At 48.5% G+C, this 22,454-nt stretch overlaps 1 protein-coding gene across 2 annotated transcripts; it reads right to left on the bottom strand.

Annotated features, from left to right (window-relative positions):
• Nucleotides 1–5,487: 5,487 nt before the first annotated feature.
• NRN1 (neuritin 1) lies at nt 5,488–22,240 on the bottom strand. 2 transcript variants are annotated; one of them, XR_004241531.1, is made up of 6 exons: nt 21,666–22,240; nt 17,605–17,749; nt 14,000–14,713; nt 8,828–8,954; nt 7,582–7,632; nt 5,488–7,249 (listed from the first exon to the last, which is right to left on the bottom strand). XR_004241531.1 is itself a non-coding variant. In XM_032116220.1 (3 exons), the coding sequence occupies exons 1-3, from the start codon at nt 21,718–21,720 to the stop codon at nt 14,482–14,484; spliced, it is 432 nt and encodes a 143-aa protein (XP_031972111.1). In that variant the 5' UTR covers nt 21,721–22,240; the 3' UTR covers nt 13,392–14,481. The 2 variants fall into 2 exon arrangements, 1 of the variants encoding a protein (XP_031972111.1); XM_032116220.1 differs by lacking the exons at nt 5,488–7,249; nt 7,582–7,632; nt 8,828–8,954 and having other exon boundaries at nt 13,392–14,713.
• Between the last annotated feature and the right edge of the window lie 214 nt (nt 22,241–22,454).

Genomic DNA, 22,454 nt, shown 5'->3' with positions numbered 1-22,454 from the left:
TCTCTTGGGTCACTCAGCATATTCATTACATTGCTCTCACTCCTCTAAGGTAATGAATCATATATCCCAGGACTTGTCCACACTTGCAAGTTATCACTCATTAAGGTAAGGTGCAAATATAAAGTGCCATTGCTGTTTCTTAAGAGCAGCTGAAAGGTTGAGCTAAGCAGGAACAATGCACTGATTTCTCAATAACAGCTTCCTCACAGGGTGTTAATCAGGAAGAGATGACTGGAAACAACTCAGCCCAGAGATATGATGTAGGTGAATCAGCCACACTTGCTCAAACCTCTCCCAGAGGGCTCTGGGTGCCCTTGCCAACAGTAGGAGAGTGTTTCAGGAAGTGCTGCTGAAGATCCTGTGGGTGATTTCACTTAATGCTGCGCATGTTTAAGTCTGTACCATGCTCTGCAAGAGGGAAGCAGCATTACACCATTAATACTGGTTAGGTTGTCTGCTTATGTTAAGAATACTGGCTGGTGTGCTCACCTGTTGAGCAGCTAAGCAAATGAAGAGGCATTTGACAAAATGTTCCAGCTGCAAGTGAAAGCCCAGAGCTAGATGAGACTTTTCCACAGGAGCCTGTGAAAGGGCATGGTATTGCTGCTCAGCCAAGTTGTCAGGCAACAAAGCTATGAAGGAACATTTAGTGGGTTGCAAATGCTCTTTTCTAATCTTTCAGTTTTGCAAAATTTTATTGAGTGATGCTGCCCTTATTCTGTATTTGTCCCTTCTCTGTAGAGGTACTTGACAAGTCATCTGGGACGATCTATCATTGCGTAGCCTCATACTCAACAGACAAAGCAGTTCACCTCTTTTTGCCCCCTTCATTTGCCCCCTTTTTGCCCCCCTTGCAGCCAAGGACTCCAGGCATTGCTCAGGAATCCTTTAACAATGTACATCTGCAGAAATAAAAAGCCACAAAGCTCAGAACTTGGCTTTCCTCTATATTTTTCATTCTCTTAGCCTAACCCAAAGCACTTTAAAATAAATAATTGCTATCATCTTAAGGAAAGTCGTGAGGTAATTAGGTCTCTGGTCTCTAGTTTATATGCAGAAGTGGAAAAACACCCTACCCTTGACAGGATTAAAACACCTGCACGTGCTATTCATGATTTCAGGTCATCTCGGCCACTTTGATTCTTTTAGGCCACTGTAGGTATCTACAGAGACAATTACAGAGACTTCCTGGTCGATGCTCAGAGGAAAGCAGGTGTTTCCAGAAGGCAATGCCAGGCTGGGTTCTGGGGACATGGAGGCTGGTCCCACCCAGATCTGTGCCAGCTGGACATGGGTCTGGGATTGCTCCCTCTTGCTCCTATCCCACAGCACCAGTGACTCTATTCCCATGTGCTGTGGGGTGGCATCCAGCACAGGAGCTGCTGCCAGGGGACAACTGGCTGAAGGTAAAGTGTGTGAGGGTCATTCCCATCCTGCAGCTCACATGATGCCCCACTGCATCTGTCACCTGGGCTCAGCCTGTCCTGGGGATCTGAACATGCAAAAGAGGACACAGAAGCAGGGCTTCAGTGGCAGGTTGGCAGAACAGTTTTGGCATGTGGATTGACAAGTGCAGGGAGAATATAAACTTCTTGAGGAAGAATTTGCAACTCTGAGTGTGAAACTTACTTGGAGACTTGCATTATCTAACATTGCTCCATCAGCTGATCTCAGGGGAGATTCAGGACAGGCCTCTCCCGCTCCTGAGGCACTGTGTCAGAACTGCCTGGAGATACAAGTGCATGAACATTACCTAAGGGAGTTTGGCTAAGCCTATGAACAAGAGCTAGCTTCAGACAATACCAGTGCATACTACCAAGCCTGCCTTTCAGGGAGGACAGGTAAAGGTGATGGGATACAGCACAAAACCCACTAAAAATAGCCTATATTCACACTTTTCTACACAAGCATTAGTTTTTGTTTTCTTTCAAAAATAATCTTCCTATCAATCCAACCCTGAGGCAGTTAAAGCATGGAACTCAAAGCTACAGCTAACCCATATCTGCACACCAGCTTAAGAACAAAATATTTCATTATCATCTTGAAATCTCTAATTCAAGCTGGGCTTAAACTTGAAGCAGCCACAGTTCCAGCTGTAATAACCCTGGGAACTGAGAGGACCTGGAACTTTTGAAAATCAAGTCCAGAGGCACTCAGGATTTCCACCAGTGCCATAAACCCAAGGAAACTTTCTGACAGTTCATTTGTATTTGGAGTTTCATTGACCTAGAAAATAATACATGAAATATGTTCTGTCTATTCCTCAGGCAGGTTCCATATTACCAAGTGCAATACTTCCAGCTGCAGTCAGTGTATTCTTTTGCTCTAAATTTGTCTTCTATATTTCTCAAAAAATATGAGATTTGAAACTCCACTTTTATGATCATAGAAGATTTTGTTCATGCTATCCTCTTTAACAGGTGCGTCCAGAGTCTAAGCCCATTTTAGGAATACGTCAGAGAAAAAAAGAAGCTAAAATGAGTTGCTAAAGCTGCTGTCTGACCTTTAAATACATATTTAAAACTCTCTCTCAGGGCTCCACAGCCCCCAAGGACTTACTTTCTTTGGTGCCAAATGCAGAGTTCATGCAGCCTCAGCTCCTCCAAACAAGGTGCTAAGTTCACGTGGTAAAGCCAGGTGCTGTTTGCACAGAAAAGTGGGGCAAACATCTGCATCTTTCCTGTACACTGAATGTAAATATCCAGGGTAAACCTTTTCCTCTTGACTGTGTTTCCTCCTACACTTTTATTCTCTGAGGCAGCTTCTGTAAGTAACTCAAGTTTCCCTGTCATGCTGTAAAAATACTGAAGCTCCACTGCCTTGTAATCTGCTCCTTTTTCTGGGAGTCCATCAGCTCTTCAGGATGTGGTGCCAAGAGACACTATCCCTGTTACAGGGTTTGACATCTGGAGGTCTCATTTATGGTTGGTGAGGGGAATATGGTTCGTAACGCTGCTGAAGAAAGGCGTGCTGCAAAAAAGCCCTGGAAGAGAAGGGTAGCCATTTGAGGACATGGTGGATCTGACTGAGAGGACTTGGATAGCAGGTTGTGTGCAGATGTCCAACACATCTTCATGTGCTGAAACTTCTTCTCTCACTCTGATCCCAAAGCAACATACGCTGACTTTCCAGTGCAAGAGAAACTTCATGTATTTGTTAGCAAGTCTTTGCCCCTGTAAGACTTCAGAAAACTGGTCAACAGTCATTTTCATTAATTCAGTAGTGGTAATGACTGATGACCAAATAATAGTTTATTTAACCAAAAGAACATGTTCTGCAAAGATATTCTGCAAATATTTTAAAAGAGCAAGTATTTCCTGATGATATTTATTTATCCCGTTGGATTTCTAGAAAGCTGTGAAAAAGGCTTGGAGAGACCCATAAGAGATCTTGATGTTCATGTGTGATCCATGTAATTTCTGATAGATGAACATCATCAGGAAATACCTGTTATCGACAAGGTTTTGTTCAGATATATTTGTTTTAAGGGCTGTAGGTCCTCTTTTAGGTGACTCACCTTATTGTTAAGGTTGAGTTCTCCAGACATATCAGCACAAATTACCTTTTAATGTTGTTCTAGGCATTTTTTTCCTAGAGAGGATCTCTGCAGGCCTCTTGGTCTTTGCTCCAAAGAAGCAAAAACAAAAGTTTATTCAAAAACCTGTACAAGCAGCAGTTTGCATAACACATGTCTGCTGTCACTGTACCTCATTGCCTGCTGGGTGTCCAGCTCAGGCCCCACTGTTCTGACATGGTCTCTAGAGTACACACATTTGTACCAAGTGGTGAATTCGGTCACCCAATCAAAGGGCTTGTTTTGTAGATGAGCTAAACTAGAAAAACTGAGTGAAGTAAGTGCTCACTACCACATGGACACTCAGGCCCAGATGCAGCCTTCACTGTGTCATAGGACATGACATTTGGAGCACCACACACTGCTAGCAGCAGAGAGAAGCATAGCAGCTGTCTGGGAGGTAGCCATTCCCTTCAGGTTAAATTAAATTTATGTTGGTTTAATTTAAGACAGTTGGGAACAGTTTTCAAGCTAGAATAATAAAGCCACTCCTAAAGTGAAATAATGGATGGCAATAATATTGACATGTGGCAATAAAAATAAAGATGTACTGCCCACTGAAGGTTTTGTTTTAATGAAATAGAACCAAAAGAAGTTTCTGTGTGGACTATAACCCAGAGGCCAATGAGTCTTGGGCATCTTTGAGAAGAGGGAACGCTATCCTCAAACTCTGCTGGGACAGAGCGGGAATTCTGAAGCCCAGATTATTTTTTTACTTTGCACTTTAACACAGAGAAAGTTCAGGCAGGTTGACAGACACGAAGGACATGCTTTATTCACTGATTTTGTAGCTGATGGCATACACGAGGTTCAAGGTTAAAAGGAAAATTGTAGCCAGACGGGATGCAGTCGGGAGTCCTCAGGTGGCCGCTCTCTCCGAGTGTCTGCTCCAGTGCAGCAGGAGATCGCTGTCATATCAACAACCAGCCCCTAGTAAAATTATTCATTAATTCATTAAAGCCTGCTCAAGCTGCCTTCCAGTGATCTTTGTCTGATGGCAACACTGGCACTGGCTGGATTATGCTTGATCAAGTAGGCATGTTGCACGCTGATTGGCTGATACACCTCATATGCATTTATAATTAGGTATTATTTATATTAAAATTACTACTATACACTCTTTATATGTAATATTTGTTCTAATATGTACTCATCAGTCTAGAAGGCACCAAGTGGAGAGAGTTTGGGAACTTCAGTGCTGAATGATATGAATTATAACTTGACAGCAACGTGATGAGAAGGTAGAGGAGAGGAGCACAGGAGGATGGCTGAGATATAGGAAGCTTTTTCCCAGGGAATATGGCATAAAAAATGCACCCCTGCAAGGCTGTGAGGAAAAGAGGGCTGTGAAGCCAGGTGAAAGGGGCTGCCACAGCAGCCCTGTAGTAATTTTAAGTGAAAGGCTACAAGCAAAGAAGCCCTCTAAAAATTAGAAAACCTTTAGGAGTAGGCCAGTACAAACAATTGCACTGTGCAATATTTGGATAACATGACTCCCTCTAAGCCTCATAAAAATTACATGAAAATAGTCAGTGGGATTTTGAGCATATCCTGCACTCCAGCTACACAGAGAGTTCCAAACTATCCCATTCATTTGGCACACAGAAATTGATGGGAAGCTCTGAGCCTTTTTTTCTGAGTTTCATTGTGTATATGATCTACCATAGGCAGAGAAGATTAAAGAGCAGGGGAACGCCTAAATCTAGAAAGAACAAAGCAGAACTCAATAGATGAATGTGAGTAATTGCATCAGGTGCAAAAACACAATTAGTGACATTATAATTACTGAAATTAAATATCAATTTATATGAGTATGCACTATAATACTTTTGACAGCCTCAGACACTGTGTGATAGCAAATAAAAGTGGGAAGACAGCTCCTTAATTTATAAAGAAGTAGAATCATAGAATCATTAAAGCTCACTTAAAGAATTTTATTCCATAAGATACAAGGACAGGAAAGGTTTCAGTGCAAAGAGGATAAGTGATAATAAATGCCCAGTAAAACCATGCATACATCTGCAGCTATTAAGACACACAGCAGCTTTTCTAAAATACAAATGTAGAACATGAAGTAACAAACCCTGCAGCAGCACCATGGAAAACTTTGGTCTGAAGGGGAGAGCGGGAAGAAGATCATTCCCTTTGGGATAGGACACACCTCGCTTTAGATACTGCAGGCATACAGGTTGCATGCTAATTGTGTCTGTGTCTTCCTCTAGTCCACAGAGAAAAACAGGTGTCACTGGAGACGATCCTTACCATATAGATATCCATTTAGCATGCCAGGTGGTGAGATGAATCCAGGTCATTTCTCTCCCTTACCAATTTTCATGAGAGAACTTTCCATCTCCTGGAGAATATTTTCTCCAGCATGTCTCTCCAAGGCTGGCCCTTTAAGTGTGTGAGAGCTCTGCAGCCACAAGGCAGCGATTTTTTTCCCTTCAAAACGGCTTCACTTTCCTCTCCCACCTCTCCTCTTTCCTCCTGGTGTTTAGGTCCTTTTTGCTAGCAGGATGGCTTTTTTTTCGCCCTGTTGCTAGGTTGGTAGCCTAGTTTCCCAAGGAAAGGAAGCTTATGAGATCACACTGTCTGTGCAAGTGCCAGTCGGTCCCTCCTAAATAATTTTTTGAGCCTGTGAACTGAGTTTGATCAAACTTGACAGGGGATAGAAGTCTCAAAGGTTTGAGCTGCCTACAAGTGTTGTGGAAGTAGGCAGGAGGAGGAGAAAAAATGCCGGGAGTGCATCCACTGCAGAAATATAACTGTATTATTAGACACCAGAGAGTCCACATTGAAGACAGTCATTACCACTGAACTCCATGGGAGATACAATTTCACAGATTCAGCAGCTCACAAGATGACTTGATTAATATGAGCATGAGCAAAATGTTCTTCTCCCCTTCTTCTAGAGCACAAGGCTTCCAGTTGCAGAGCAGCAGGGGAGAGCTCAGAAATGACAGGCTGGTAGAGTGAATTTAGAGCTAATTGCTGCTCCTTCTCATGCCAGTACTTGTGTGGAACTCGACTTCCCTGTGACTCCGGTGCCCCCATTTGCATGATCTGGTTCACAAAAAGGATGAGATTGGAAACTTCAGAGCACGGACTTCAGTGAGCAGAGCAAGTCCTGAATTGCTGTGAGCTGGCACAGCTCCACTGAGGAGGGTGAAGCTGCCTCATAATGGACCATCATTTCTAAGGGCAGCTCCATGATGAAGCGTCCAGGGTCTGCGCTCCTTGCATTTGTTGCTAACTGCGATTCATTTACCACGAGTGTGAGCTGGAACATAAGCTGAAGACCAGCAAAAGCTGTGCCTGGTGCGTAGGCTGGCTCTTGTTTGTTCCTGCTGTGGTTTTTCCTAGAAGTCAGCCACCCCAGGACTGCCTGACTACTGAGCCTGGACAAAACCCTTGCAGTTCCTTGTTAACACTTGCTAGGGAGAAAAACAAGGTATTTGCACAGGTAGGATTCAAAAAGAAGTGGAAATCACTCATCTTACAGAAAAAAAGAAAAACAACAAACTAACCACAGTTGACACTAAAATGAAGACTGGAGAGTTGTGCAACTTTTTGTGTTTTCTTCTTGTTTTTGATGTTTTCTTCTTCTCCTAAGCCTTCTAAGTATTGATGTGCCAGATATCTGATGGAGGTGGAGAGAGTGCAAATCACCAACACCTAAAGAAAATGGAGGGAAGGTAATTAAATGAACTCTTGATGCACAGCAAAATGGGGCTTGTGAGCAGTGAGCGACATGGCTGAAAATGAACTGAGATCTCTGCAAGGACAGGGATGGCAACCTGTCCTCGACAGTCTAGCCAAGGGCACGGGCTGAAATTCATAGCCTGAAATGCCTGCAGCGCAGCATCTGCATGAGGCTGGGCTGCTACAGCCTTCTTTAAGATGAGGCTTCTTTGGAGAGGGACATGAAACACAACTCTCCTGCTCCCAGGGATGAATGTTCTCTGTTACATAACAGATCTGTGAAGCAACAGGGGAGCATCCTTTACCTATTATTTGTTGTTGTCATTTCAATCTGGGCGTTTTTCTTCGGATGAAAGCTAAAAGATAAAATAAGATTTTTCTAATTAATAAAGCCTATCTCCTCGTGGCACATTTTCACAAATCTCAAAGGTCTCAAAGTGCTACTCCCATTTAATGGACACTAGGAGTAAGGGTGAAGGAGATCAAGTGAAATGTCTTGGCAACAGAACAAAAACAAGTCTTGCATCATGGGTCTAGTAAAAGGGACAAGGGCACCTATTAAGCCTCAATAGAAAGCAAAGCTTAGGACAATTTTCTGACATATTGGATCCTTCAATGAGGCGTTGCGAAACTAATGTGACCAATGTTCCATGCTAACAAAATATGTTCTGGATTTTTCATCTGACAACATAATTTAAGGATTTCTTAGAATATGGGAAACAAAATGAGGCAGTGGCTTTACAGGAATCATTCCTTTGCAAAAGGCAGCTTGTGCCAGAGGACTGGAAAATATAAAGTGCCTCAGGGGAGCACAGGAATGGATAAGACCTCCTACACTACCCAGTCAAAATAAAACACATTAAAAGAAGCACAAATATCAAACTGACAATTTACTGCAAAACTTCTTGTACTTAAGGTACTGCTATTGTCAGAAGTACTTCTGTTAGCAGTTGTGACAAAGAGAGACGATACTAGACACATGGTTTGACTCTTGGAAGGGTGCATTTGGCAGAATTAGACCATGTACATCTGAAAGAAGCTTACTGACAGTGTCTGCAGCAAAATAGGTTTAAGGTGGGATAAATCTGATTAAAATGACTCCTATCAGTATCAGTGACTGTTTCTTTGCTATAGTTACTAATGGTTTTTTGGTTGGTTACTTGGTTTTTTACTTTGGTTGACTGAGATTTTGAGGGTTTTGTTTGCTGCCTTGGGGAGGAACAGTTTGAATATCCAGTAGTTTCCAAAGTGTTAAAGAAATTGGTGATATTAAAGTGGTATTGAAGGATGTACTGCCCATCCACTCTTGAGGCTGCTTCCTGGTAAAAAATAAAAGTACCCTGCAGGTTTGATCTAGATTTGATCTTTGATGCTTGAGAGATTTAGTACGTTCTCCACAGTCCTTAATAAATTGGTATCATTGGCAAGAAATCTGGAGGTGCAATCCACGATGCACACACAAAGCTCTTTGTATTTCAGTGGCATGAACCTGGAGTTCATATTGGGACAACATTCCTGTCTGAGGTAAAACCGAGCACTCAAAATCCTTACCTGGGCAGAACGCACATTGACTTCAGGGGATACTTTTTCCCAGAGAATGGCTGTGTAAAGAAGGTCAGGACTAGTTGTTTGTCCCCTGCAGCAATGTTGTTTCTCTGGCTGAAGAGACTTCCAGCACCTATGAGCAGGGATTTATTACTGCTGGTGAATGCCAGCACTCAGGTGTTGGTCAGCCTCACCTTGACCTTCAGGAGGCTGTTTCCATCTTTTCTTCATATCAGCTTTGGAGATAAGCAAACAAAGAAACAAAATAAAACAAGCAATAAAGCCTAAAAAGCTAAGTCACAAGCCATAGGCTGGGTTTCTGAGAATTTGATCCATTTAGACCTATTTCTTCAGTACCTCCTGAAAGGCAAAGCCTGTGCCAGCGCAGTCTGCCCATTTGTTAGCGAACCCATAGTTCAGGAGTATTTTGAGCAAAATCTTCTAGCACAGACCCATCATGGGGATTTGAGGGGAAAGGAACAGCCAATAACTCACCAATAACAGTGCTGTTGTCACTCTCCCACATCATCTCCAGCTTCTCTTCTCACTGGTGGAACTGGGCAGCAGAAGATCCTTAGCCCAAAGCAAAGGAAAGCCCCTTCCTGTACTATCATGGCAATGGGCCCTGGGTTTAAACTGTCCCTCAAGAGAGGCACCAGCCAGCTGGAAGCCCATTTGCCAACAGTGCAATTGATCTTCAGCTGCCTTTAGCCTAAAGAAACTCTTTCAGACGTCTAAAATCACATCTGATTTCATAACAGACTCCTCTGCAATCCCCACCACTTTGCCTGCTCTCAACCCTGCCCAAAAAACCCCAAAACCTAAACCAAAAAAAGCCCACCCAAACCCACTTGTGATGAAGAATGAAGTGGCTCAGAAAAATAAGCTGATTTGCCACCTCCTCCTGCAAGTCCTGCCAGCCAACTCCTGCAACAGCCTTGTTCTGCAGCACCCTGTAACCAGGATCTGCAACTAAGGCAAGGGAGAGGGAAAAGCTGGAGGAGGGAGGGGGGAAGGCACAGAGGCTGCTCACATAGAAAGCCAGGGCTGTTCCTGCTGCCCACCCTGGAGGCACCACCTCTGCATCAGGCAGGAGTATCAAAGGGAGAATCTGGCTTTCTGGATTTAACAAGCTCACTTTTCCTTTAATTGGGGCCCTCAGGCACTACTGTAGTGTACCTAATGGCACTAACCATTAATGAATCAGTCCTGATGAATAGAAAGGCTGAACTGTTCTCTCTCTCCTTAGGTTGTCAGCCCTTCACAGAACTTACTGGGTTTCACTGGGCAGGACAGCAACCGCACAGATTTTAAAAGGACCCTGGAGAGGAAGAGGGCTGGAAGAGTCACCAATCCATTCATCCCTCGACTGTGCAAATGAGCCAAGGACCAGCAGCATCTGGCTGCATCCTCTGAGAAGTGGGCATAGCCACCAGAAAGTCCTGTGAGAAATGGATATTGCACCTTACTTTCATACCATGCCTCCCTGCTCCCTCCATAAGCACCAACCAGTTTGCCCTCACTACTGCTCAGATAGTTTTTTCCTCAATTTTGTGTGTCCTGGCTCAAACTTTTGCTCCCAGTGCAGGCCCACTCCATCTCCTTGTTACAGCCTTTGAACAGATGGGAAAAGGTCTTTTTTTTTTTTTTTTCCCTTAGAGCAAAAATAATTGACCGCCACCACCTCAGCCCAGTGCTGGCAGGGTCTCGCCGTCTCAGAGGGCAGCCCGAGCAGGGGCAAGGCACAGCCCTCCCTGCAGGGCTCGGCCAGGCTGCTAAAAGGGGGAGCGAGGCCGCAGGAGAGCAGCCGCCTGCCAAGCACAGGTGCATCCAGCGCTGCCGGGGAAGGAGCCAGCGCTCTGCGGCCCTCCGGGGACTGCGGGGCTGCGGTTGCTCAGTCGGAGCTGGGGATAGGAATTAGGGCAGGCAGAGCTGCAATGGCTGCAACCCTTCCTGATTATCCAGCCAGCTAGAAATGCACCGGCGTGTCTTTTGTTTCAGCTCTGGTTTTTTTCCCAGTTGGTCTGCATTCATGCTTATTTTCTTCCCCCACTATGCGTGCATGTGTGTGCATTTTCTTTTAGGCAGGGGATAATTTTACTGTGGTCACTGTCAAGGTTTAAACGCTTTTCTGTTGCGTTTTTCCCCTCTCCAGTTCACCAGCTCACGTTTGCCCAGGAGTTAAGAAGGGATGTTAGAGGCTTGAACCTCTTCCAGCTCTTGCCACAGCAGCCGCTGCCTGGGGCAGTGGGACCAGCCTGGCAAGAGACACCCCAACCTTTCCCGCAGCCTTTACAAACCCTACAGGTGCAAGGCGGCAGGAGGCAAGTCCAGTACACTCAGTGCCTTTCTGGGACTTGGCGGAGGGCTCATGTTTCCTTGGCCTCACAACAAGGCAAGGCAGAGCAACCCTCCGTCTCTGTGGTCGAAAAAAATAAATACATAAAATCCACCATTGCACTCAGGCTTCAGAAACGACCCCTTAAAGGGGCAGAAAAGGGAACAACCAATGCCTTGCGCACTGAAGGGCTCTTATAAAATGAACGGGCGGAAGGGAAGGGGGAGTTTGTTGATTGCTCGTGTCCCCTGAAAAAACCACGGAGCTGCCGGCGGGGAGAGCCTCGCTTGCCATTTTGTCCAGGGGGAGCTGAGCCGGCGGGACCGGGGTTTGTTGCCGTCCCTGCCGCCTGTGCAGGAAATCCCGGGGTGCAATGCAGGTTAGTGCATCCCGGCTAGCTCGGCAGGCCCGGGGGCCGGTCTGTGACCCGGGGATGAGTGCCCGACAATTGGGAGCCCCAAACAGGAGAGTCCAGGGGGAGACAGGGGGGAGGAAAGGGGCCTGGGAACGACCACCGGGCACCCTCCCCACCAGCTCGGCTGTTTTTCACTGGTTTGCCACCGTTTATTATTCTCCTCAACGGAGGGTTAATTGGGGGATGTGCTAATTACGGAGAGATTATTCATTAGTAATTGAACTTCACACGGAGATAACTCGAGTCCGCTAATGAGCTGGAAATCACCCCTTATTAGGGCGTTTCAGCTTTCTTCTGTGGGGTGAGGGAAAGCTGGTAGGCTCCCTTCCGTCTTCCTCCGTCCAGCAGCCGGGAAGGCGGGGGCGGCGGCGGGAGCACGCCCGACGCGGAGCCGGGGGATGCCGGCAGCGGGCGGGACCGGAGCCCGGGCACCCCGGGGCGGAGCGGGGCGCGTTGCCGGCCGCCGGCGGGGGTTCCCGGGGCACAGCCGGCGCAAACAGCAGGCTGCGGAGCCCCTCGCACCAAAGCAAGGTCTCTTTCTCCCCTCTGTCCTCGGCATCTGGCATTTCGTGCTACAGGAAACCACAACAGCAGCGCCTGACCTCATGAATACAGAGATGTGCACAGAAAAATCAATTTAGGTCTAGATCCTCTGTGGGGAGGGAAAATAACCCAAACCATTTAAACAAAGCTCTGCTCTCCAGGGTTTTCTTTTTTTTTTTTTTTTTTTCTGGTGGCGGTGGTGGGGAATGAGTCTAGAGGGAGGCCAAAGTAAAACGAAATTCAAGCAGACCTGTGTCTGCCGAAGCGAGGCTGAGCTCTGCAAAGCCCCCCCAACACAAGCATAATGTATTTTATCATTAAAAAATCAACATTGCTTCCAGTGGTAAAGGCGCCTGGCTCCAGTTCCTGAGCACATTCGTTGCTGGGATTCAATCCGTTTGGGAAATGCAGATTGGCTTGCGACCCACTGTTTGATTTATGAACTGTTACATTTGCTATTGCTTACACATTACATTGCGGACTTTGGGAAGGGAGGGAGCAGGGAGAGGGGGCGAAGGAGAGACCCTGCCACCCTACACATTGGCAAAGGAGAGCTACTGCACAGGCAACGGCTCCCCAGCGGAATAAATCACCTCGTACCAATTCGTGGTCCCTACCTCCCCATCACCCACCCATCCCCGATCGCCAGCTGGGCTCTGGTCTTATAAGTAAAAAGGACGTGTTTACTCTTTGATGTGTATTTCTTTATAAAGGCATCAGGCGTCCATAAATAGCCGAGGTTAGAGCAGCTTCTGCTGCGAAATCAATACCCCGTCCCCCCTTCCCCTTGCTCCTTCGGCTGAGCTGCCTTATTAATTATGAAAGGGCTCCTCTGCGCCCCGGCTCCGGCTCCGGCTCCGCAGCCTCCTCCTTAATGGTGGTTGCTGCCTTCCCTCCGCCGGGGCTCGGCACCGCTCCGCGCCCGCGGGAGAGCCGCGCCGCCCGCCCCCGCCGCTGCGCGGGGCTCCCTGCGCCAGTCCCGGGCGGCCGGGAAACGGGGGTGCTGCGGTTCGCGGCTTCGGGAGGAGGAGGAGGAGGGTGGGAGGTTTTACAGCATATTTTTAAGGAGGAAAAGAAAGAAGAAGAAAAAAAAAAAAGAGAGAGAGAAAGAAAGGCTTCGACTTAGCGATTCAGCCACCCTGTCCTTGTTTGAACTGAAATTGCCGTGTATGTCAAGGGATGGGTTCAAGATTTAGACTTCCTTGCCTTAAAAGCCCTGTCCTTTCCAAGATACTCTAGGTATATTTTATAAAAAGGACGACACCCTCATTTCAAACAATAATTTTTATTTTATACTTCTGTCTATACTTTGTAGCAAATCTTTTTTTGTTATTTTTTGCTGAATTGACTTTATAATAAACTTTTGTTTAAATTACATTTTTCTTCTCTTTTAAAATCAAGGCTTTTTTTTTTTTTTCAAAATCATTTTGCTGTTGTCGTTGGTTTTTTTTTTGTTTTTTTTTTTCCTTTAGGTTTACATTTAAGCCCCCTTTTTGTGATCTCTACGGTTGGATATTCAGGTATTTCACTGGTATGTGTAACATCTAAAACAAAGAGGAGGAAAAAATTAAAGGCAGTGAATTCGGAAAGATGCCTTCGAACAGCAAGTAAAGGTAAACTCTCAGAGATGTTAGCAGCATTCTTTCATTTCTCCGGTCATTTAGATACGTCTTTCTTTCTCTTGCTCCTTCCTTCCTTAGCTGTTCGTTTCCCTCTCTTTCTCTCCCTCTCTCGCTCTCTTTTCCCCTTGAGGAAAAATGCTCTTTTTTATTTATTTTTTAATTTTTTTTTTTTAGTGGAATGACCAAAAAAACAAGAGACTGTGGAGGAAAGATGAGAGATTGTGAATTATTCACCATATGCTTCACACGTGGACATCTACCTTGGATTTCTCGCCAGTGCCTTTTCCTGTCTGCGGTTTTTGTTCTCGCCTCGCACACTGCCACATTTTTAGCGGAGCCCGTGGCTCGCCGGGAGGTACCCGGCCGGTTACAGCCTTAGCAGTAGGTGGCCCAGAGCCGTTCCTGAGATTGCGTTTGCACAACGAGGGCTCGAGTTTGTTTCTTTATGTTTTTTTCTATTTTTGATTCGAAGCGATAGTAAAGCTGAGGTCCGATTTGGGCTGCGCGCCGCTGCCTGTTTGGTAAGATTTGGCAAATAAAACACAAAAAAAGAAAAAAAAAAAAAAAAAGGGAGAACGCTTCCACAGTCCTACATGGGTGTTTCACCATCATCAGCCACCACCACCACCATCATCATCATCATCAACCACAGAAAAGCACAACGTCCCCAAAGCAACGGATGGACACTTCCTCTATAGATCCAGCACATGGAGAGGGTGTGGGTGTGAGTGTGCTCGCCCCCCTAGAAAGGCAGCCAGGTCACTAGGGCGGCCCACAGAGCCGCCAGGAGCAGGGGCAAGGCCGGCGGGAGGAGGGACGGTGCCGCGCCGCTGCCGCCTCCGCACAGTTCAAATAAGCTGCCTTGGAAATCGAGGTTTTTGGATTCCCGTCTCAATTTCTCCCAGAGGTCTGTCGCTCCTTCCTGGCAATCGGTGAGCGCTGTGAGGGTGCAGGCGTGGAAATCATCCCAGTACCTGCAGGAGGGGAGAGCAGCCGGCGTCAAAACAGGCACGCGTCCACCTTCCCGGGGAGGGGGCCCGCCCCTGGGGCCCGCCGCCCCCTCCTCCCGCTGGCGGAGCCGAGCCGGGCATGCCTAAAAGGGAGGCTGGGCCGGCGGGGAGGAGCCGCTGGCTGTGGTTTCGGGGGTCCCCCCCATCCCCAACCCCGCCTTCGGCACCAGCCCGGGCGGGGTACTGCAAAAATTGCTTTGCTGGGTCTGTGGCGGAGGGGTCTTTGCCTGACGGGGTGGAGGACAAGCACCCCTCGGCTGTCAGAAGCCAGCCTAGGAGCCCACGGGCGTCCCGAGGGTTTCTCGTCACCGGTGGGAGAGGGGAGACGGGGGTGGGAAAGGCGCCGTTCGGGTGCGGCGCATTGAAACCCTAGGGGGGGGGATTCCTCGGAGCAGGAAAGGGCCCTTACTGCAGTAAAATGGCAAGGAGCAAAAGTAGGAGAAGCAGGAAGAGTAGGAGAAGAAGGAAAGAGCATCTTTCCTGTCTGGGCGCCTCTCAGCGACCCGCAGCAGGGCGGCGGGAGGAACCCCTGATCCATGGCCAGGGGTCTATAGGCAGCGAAGGGATTCTCCTTCCTAGGATAATTTCCAGCTATTTGCACAAATTTTCCCTTTTTCTTTCAATTTCTTTCTTCACGGGGATGGGACCAGCGTTTGTCGCCGGGGCAGGACAAGTCGTCCCATGGACCACATAGGGAGGATACAGGAGGATCTTTCCTCTCCGTGTCTGTGTTATCGAAAATCACCCCGAATCTGCCCTCTGCCTTCTATTTCCCCCACGCCTCAAGGCAGACGTCTGCAAAACTGGGTCTTAATTTTCTTTCTTTCCCTGGTTTTTTTTTTTTTTCGAAGTAGTCCTACAGCTTCTAATTTATGAGCACTCTAAGATGGTTGTAGACTCCCAATGTTTGCTACATTTGTAATAAATAATGAGATACTGAGAAGCCAGAGTCTGAGAGTGTGCCTCTCCTGCAGTATTTCTGCTGTAATTGCATCTCCCAAAGGAAAATTAAATCTTTCACCGTCTTCTTTCAATACACATCCCGACACAGGGCAAAAGCAATCGGACGGTGGGAGGTGGTCAGGAAAAGGGTCTTTCTTGGAAAAGAGTTACTTTTTACAGATCAGGATCACATCTGGTCTGGCACTCGAGGGCAAAAGACATCATATCAGGACGCTGCTGCCCCTGGGTACTTATTTCTCTTGCAGGACACAAAGTAAACTGCAGCCCAGTATTTACAGCGAGGTGCCAGCCTTATTAGGTGTTTGACTCAGAAATGTCTAGGTAGGAAGAGGGGAGTGTTACAGAGTCTCTTCTCTCTTTTCCTTTCTCTTCCTTTCTCTTCCTTTTTCCTTTCTCTTCCTTTTTCCTTTCCTTTCCTTTCCTTTCCTTTCCTTTCCTTTCCTTTCCTTTCCTTTCCTTTCCTTTCCTTTCCTTTCCTTTCCTTTCCTTTCCTTTCCTTTCCTTTCCTTTCCTTTCCTTTCCTTTCCTTTCCTTTCCTTTCCTTTCCTTTCCTTTCCTTTCCTTTCCTTTCCTTTCCTTTCCTTTCCTTTCCTTTCCTTTCCTTTCCTTTCCTTTCCTTTCCTTTCCTTTCCTTTCCTTTCCTTTCCTTTCCTTTCCTTTCCTTTCCTTTCCTTTCCTTTCCTTTCCTCCCCCCCTCACTCTCCTTCCCTCTCCTTTCCTCTCCTTTCCTCTCCTTTCCTCTCCTTCTCACCATCCCATTTAATGTCTTTTGTTTTCTGAATTTTGCAGAGCAAAATAAAAAAAAACCAAAACTATTCCAAACTCGCTTATGTCTAAAGACATTATCTCATTTCTAAATATGATTTTTTTGTTTGTTTGTTTGTTTGTTTTTAATGAGGGGAGTTTGCGCCGAAAAACAAGGAGAATATCCTGTGCTGCGGCCGCTTTTTTTTTTTTTTTTTGTGGTTTGACTTTGGGCTTTTTTGTTTTGTTGTTTTGTGGCGGATATTTTTTTCCTCCCCGACATATCGAAAATGACCGTATCTTCCACCCTGTCCGGGACACGATTTTGCAAGGCGAGTTCTTTTTCTCCCTCTAATATTTTTGTTTCTGTTATTGTAGTTGTTACTATTATTATTATTACTATTAATATTATTACTATTATTCCCCTTTATCGTTGCCCTTTCCTTCTTGTCCCCTCTGCGGCAAGAGCGGGGTGAAACTGGGGGCAAATGGGCTTTCCCGGGGCCGTGGAGGAGGCAGAGGAGAGCTGGCGCTGGGACGGCCGCCTCTCTGCCGCTGGGCGATTAATATCATGACTGGGCTCTTTCCTTTTTAATTACGTTTTGTTTTGCGGGAAGCCGCCTCCCCAGCGCCGGCTGTCCCCGGCCCGGGTGGGCAGCCTTCCACCGGCCTCTGCCTGCGGCGCTCGGGGGAAGCCCGGAGCCTGTCGCCGAGTGTGTCCCTAAGGCAGCAATAAGGAAAGGGATAACGACACCCGTGCAGCTAATGACAGCACCCCAGTGCAGAGCGGGGGAAGGGAAAGAATACGAAAGAGGAGCTAAGTAGGGAAGGGAAAGAAAGAAAAAGCAAAACAAAAACCAAACCAAAACAAACCAGCAGAAAAAACACCTCAGATTCACGGAGGCAAAAAAAAAAAATTAAAAGACATTGTAAAAATTCCCTCCAGACTTCACTGTTCCCCAAGCCCGGCCTGTCCCCGTGGCAGTGAGCTTGGAGGGACCCTGGAGCGGAGAATCCAACCCCAAAGCGTATCCTCGCGCTACTTCTGTTCCTTCCCTCCTTCCCGCCACCATCCAGCCTCGCCCCCCCTTACCCAGCCCTGGTCCCATTGTCCCCCCGCGGCCCCGAAGGAGAGAGGAAAGACCTACGCGCAGATCGTTTGGAGATTTCTCTTGTCGTCCAGGTCCTGCGGGTAGTTGGCCATGTTATCGCCCAGCCGCAGCAAACAGTCCGAGAAGCCCCTAAAGACCGCATCGCACCGCCCCGCCGCTCTCACCGCCTGCACCAGGTACGCTGGGGGGGCAGGGGCACAGGTCAGCACCGCCGCCCCTCGCCCCCGGCCCTCCGCCCCGCCGCCCCCGACTCGCCTCTCCCCTCCTCCTCCCCGCGGCCCGCCCCCAGCCCTTGCTAAAGGCGCGACCTGGGGCAGGAGAGGAGCGGTGGGACCGAGCCAGGCTCGCCGTCGGCCACTCGAGGAGGTGAGCCAGGGGCTTTTCGCCCTTTGCTTTTTTAGTACCGGAGGGTTCGGTGCCTGTGGACTAGTGGCGTTGATTTTTTTTTTTTTCCCCTTTTTCCCCCTTCTTTTTCTTTGCGGGGAGAGGAAGAGGGGAGGTGAAGATGCGCTGCCTACTTCTCCCCGGGCTTGATCCTTTGTTAGAAAATTCCGCCTCGAAGCAGTAGGAGCATTTCTCCGCACAAACGCAGGCGGACGCACACGCACACGCTCCCTATCGCCCAGGTCGCTGGGCAAACACCGTGCAAGCAGTTTGCAGGCGGTTGCTCTTGTGTAGGTTCCTGTTGTACTGAACCGAGCGCCCTTTACTAGAGCCATCCCGAGGGATGCCGGGGCAGCGGGTTTGGGGGAGTGGGGCAAACGGCTGAAGAAAATGAGTTGCGGGGCTCCTCCTGCTGCCCCGAGAGGGCACGGGACGGGACGGGACGCGGGACCCGCGGCAGGGCCTGTGCCGCCGCACAGCATCCCGCACATGCCCGCAGCCGCCCGGCGGGCGGGTGTACCCGGGCACGGCGAGGGGCTGACTCCCAGCCGCTGTCTGCCCGTGACGGGAGATGGGGACGCCGTGGTGTCCCTAGGCCTGGGGACGTCGCTGCGGCCAGCGGGGGCGGGAAGGGGCTTCCCCCTCCCTTGAGGAGGAGCCGCTTGCCTCCCACACCGTCGGGCGTTGGGTGGGGGTCCCCTCCCGCGCCGTGTCCCCAGGGAATGGCTGTGACGGTGTGTATGTGTTTCCTTGCCAGGTACCGGTTACAAGCTAAATGGCTGACTCCAAAAGACACTGTTTCAACCCAAATCCTCCTCTTGCCGTTTGATTCATCGCTAACATGACTTGGTGGCCACTCCCCTCTACACACACACACACACACACACACACACCAGCACCAGCCGTCGCATCAAACCCCCAGCAGGCTCCAGACATTGGCTACGATAGGAAAAAAAAGCCAGGCAAACAAACAGAGAAGAACCGAAGACCATCCCGAGGGTAAAACCATGTCCTATAAAACCCGCGCCATCCCGCTCCAGCAGCTTCAACGGAGGGGGAGTTGCCACGAATTTCTGCAAAAAAGTGTCGGGCTGTGCTGAAATCCGGGGTTCGAAGAGGAACCCTAAACCCAGGCCGGGGCTGGGGTGTGGGAGGGGGTCACGTTTGGGACCAGTGGCGAGCCGAGCATCCCTCGCCCCCGAGGGACAGCCTGGTCCTGTCTGTCCGCGCCGCTGCCTCCGCACAGGGTATCCCCGGTCCAAAGCTGCCCTAAACCCCGCCAAAAAATTAAAAAAAAAAAAAAAAGAAAGAAAAAAAAAAAGATGGGGGAAAAACCAAAAGTGGATAGACAAGGTTCCTGCCTGGTTCAAAGACAACGGGATTTCTCATTAGCTAGGTCGCTTGCGCCTTGCTGTTGCCACGACCTTCCACACCCCACACCCCCCATTCAAAGATAAGAGTGTGCAGCAATGTGCAATGCAGCAGGACCGCAGCAGCCCTCCGTGACGGGCCGGGCCCCCTCCCGAAACCCATTCCCCGTCCTCCCAGTCCTGCGACTGCTCGATCCCTTCTGTCCCTTCATGGGAGACTTAGCCCACCCCACACCCCTCATCGGTCACCTCCCAAAATGTCAAGGATTTCGGACAGCTCCAATCTCCTATGCCTAAATAAATAAATAAATAACATCCCCCCTTCCCTCCCCCCCCCCCCCCCCCCATTTATTTATTTTTTTTTTAAGTCCCGGTGCATAGACATTTTGGGAACGAGCCGAGCACCCATTTCACACGAGCCTTTAGCGGGGACGGGACAAAGCCAACGACCCTTTGCAAACCCCACACCGATAACCAGAAGCTGATTCCGGGGGTGGGGAGGTGTGGAGGAGGTGGGGGGAAGGTTACCCGAAATACCGAAGGAGGAGCAGAGGGGAGAAAAGCCCTCCACGAGCTTCAAAGCCGTCCCCTTCCAGGGCACCGCAAAGCCACCGCACCGCCACCATCCCCGCGGTGTGCAGCAGTATTTGGGGGTAACTTTCCAAATGACTGCTCATGCTCACGCCAGCCCGGGAACGGCATTTCCCAGAGACTCTAGCTGCCTTTTGAAATTTCAGTAAAATCCTTCCTCGGCTGAACCAAATAAGCACAAAAGAAAGAAAATCCTGCTCCTCCTCCAAACGAATGAACGAACACACAAACAAAAATTGCAAGGGCTGAGAGATTGAAATTAAGGATATCATCCAAATAAAGCCTTCTCCCTTCTTTCTCTGACAGTACAAAAACTGGCCATCTGAAGAGTTCAGCCCTATTTAAAAAGGAATGGTAATGCGAATGTAGGGGTTTGCATAATTTAAACACATTTCCCAGAGGTCAACGTTTCGTTGCAATATTTTTTTTCCCCCTTTTTAGAAGAGGAAATGTTCAAGACATTTTGCCTCCCTTTCTAATTGTCCCCTCCTTTTTTTTTTTTTTTTTTTTTTTTTTTTCACCTTTTTTCCTCCTCTCCTTTCTTTGGTACCCACAAAATGCTGCAGAGGTTTTCTGGAGAGGAGTGTGACCGAGCAAAAGGATCTCTAAATAGCAATGCCGAGCTTTATTTTTTTTTTTTTTTTTTTTTAAGTGTATCAGGATTCTTTTGCAGCCAAATATTTTCAAAGGAGTCTTCACACCTGATAGTCTAGATAGTAAAAGACGTGCTTTAATCCCCCTTTCTTTAAAATCCAATTTTGGATCATGCTCGGGAATCTACCTATCCAGTAGATAATCTTTAAAATTTGCCTGTATAGGACCAAAGTGGTCATTAACTTGGAGATTGTTTAATGTCCGTAACTAAAAAAAATTTCAGCAAAGAAATGTATAAAATGAACCCGAGAACAAACCAACAAAAGCAACCAGCGAAAACCCCAAAATATTAAAAAACACCAGCAACGAGCACACAAAACACACACCGGCATGAAAGGAAACCTGATCTATTTTAAGTAACAGCACATATAGAAATTTTTGGACCTGCTCGATTTTTGACAGGTCTTCTCCAAGCACAAAATTAACGATTGGGCGGTGGGACTCCACGATTTTTAAATGCAATTTTTATTTGTTTAATCGCCACATTCGAGTGGAATGTTTATTTTAATTTAGTGATGGGTTTTCTTTGGTTTTATGATGCTCTGTAAATGGGAAAACCTTCTAGTTCCCAAAGGGAGCCCTTCACTTGTCCCCTTGATTTTCTGCAAAAAAACTTTCTAGCTGGATCTCTCGCAAGCCATTTTGCGCCGGTTCTTATTTCTCTGTCCCTCGGGGAGAGGGGGAGAATTTCTTAGCACTGGAGTCACCAAATTGTACATGGAAGGGAATGCAGGGGATATCCGAAAACCAGATACAAACGCAACCGTTCGTGGGGACCGAGAGAAAAGGAGGGAAAAAGAGGCGGGGGGGGAAATAAAAAGCGAAGTATGAGTGAGCATGCACAGCTTTAGGAAAACAAAAACCAAAAGTGGTTTACGGGAAATCAGAAACCGGTTCCCTTTCCTGCGGACTCCCCTGCCTTTGACAGCGTGCCGGAGCGCGAAGCTGCCACCGCGAAGGGAACGCGGGGAGCGGGGTCCCGCCGCCGCCGCCCCGCACCGCGGCCCCCCGCGCAGGTTATCCCGGCGTTCCGCTCCTGCATGCACCAGCCGGGCTGGGGTGCGCACAACTTGACACGGAATTTGGCAGTCCACTTACCTATCTGTACAGCAAGGATCAGAGAAATATAACTGCCGTTCAACTTAAGTCCCATCCTACATTTAGTAAAACCATTTGCGGCTGCAGATCTTTAAATAGTTACTTTGGAGAACGTGGGGGAAAGCTGAAAAATAGACATTGCCAACAAGTTCCGAGCAGCGGAGGACTTTGCAGACAAGGGGGGGAGACAAGAGGAGAAGGAGAGGAAGAGGGAGGCAGCGGGAGAGGGCGAGGAAGGCTGGCTGGGAATGGTTCGCTCCATTAGGAGGGGGCGGAGGAAGTACAGCCTCACGCCCACCACCGGCCCTGACGTGGGGGGATGACACCGACCGGGTTTTTTTCCCCCCTTATTTTTTTTTTTTTATATAAATGTGCACCTTGGAAGAGAAGCGCCATTTATAGGCATCACAGGCTGAATTTACCCGCTCTCCCCGTGTCCCGCCGCCCCATAAATCGCCGAGAAACTCCCCCCCCTCCCCGCGTTCCTCCTGCCCCGTGTGGTGGCGATGGGGGCGGCAGCCGGGACCGTCCCCCCGAGGCGGGAGCGCTGCGGGGGCGGGAGGGGACACACAGACACAGACACACAGACACACACGCACACACACACAGACACGCACACGGAGGAGCCGCCCCCCAGGGGTGGGGATAGCACGGCAGAAACCCCCCCGCCCCCGGGGCCGCCCCGTCGGGGCTGGCCGGCCCGGCCCCCGCGCTGCGCAGCGTGCAGGGGGACAGGGACGTGCGGGGGTCCCCTCCCCCTGCCCGCCCCTCCCCCACCATGACGTCACC

Source organism: Corvus moneduloides, chromosome 1 (assembly GCF_009650955.1).
Source record: "Corvus moneduloides isolate bCorMon1 chromosome 1, bCorMon1.pri, whole genome shotgun sequence".
Classification (NCBI taxonomy): Eukaryota; Metazoa; Chordata; class Aves; order Passeriformes; family Corvidae; genus Corvus; species Corvus moneduloides.
This window is presented reverse-complemented; position numbering and strand designations above follow the sequence as displayed.

Bases quoted from the DNA above. Each gene is read 5' to 3' on its own strand.
- NRN1 (XM_032116220.1), bottom strand. From the start codon at position 21,720: ATGGGACTTAAGTTGAACGGCAGTTATATTTCTCTGATCCTTGCTGTA. The intron at 17,750-21,665 runs GTAAGTGGACTG...CTGCCCCCCCAG, and splicing joins GATCCTTGCTGTACAGATAG to CGTACCTGGTGCAGGCGGTG. The intron at 14,714-17,604 runs GTAGGTCTTTCC...CCCCTCCTGCAG, and splicing joins AATCTCCAAACGATCTGCGC to GTACTGGGATGATTTCCACG.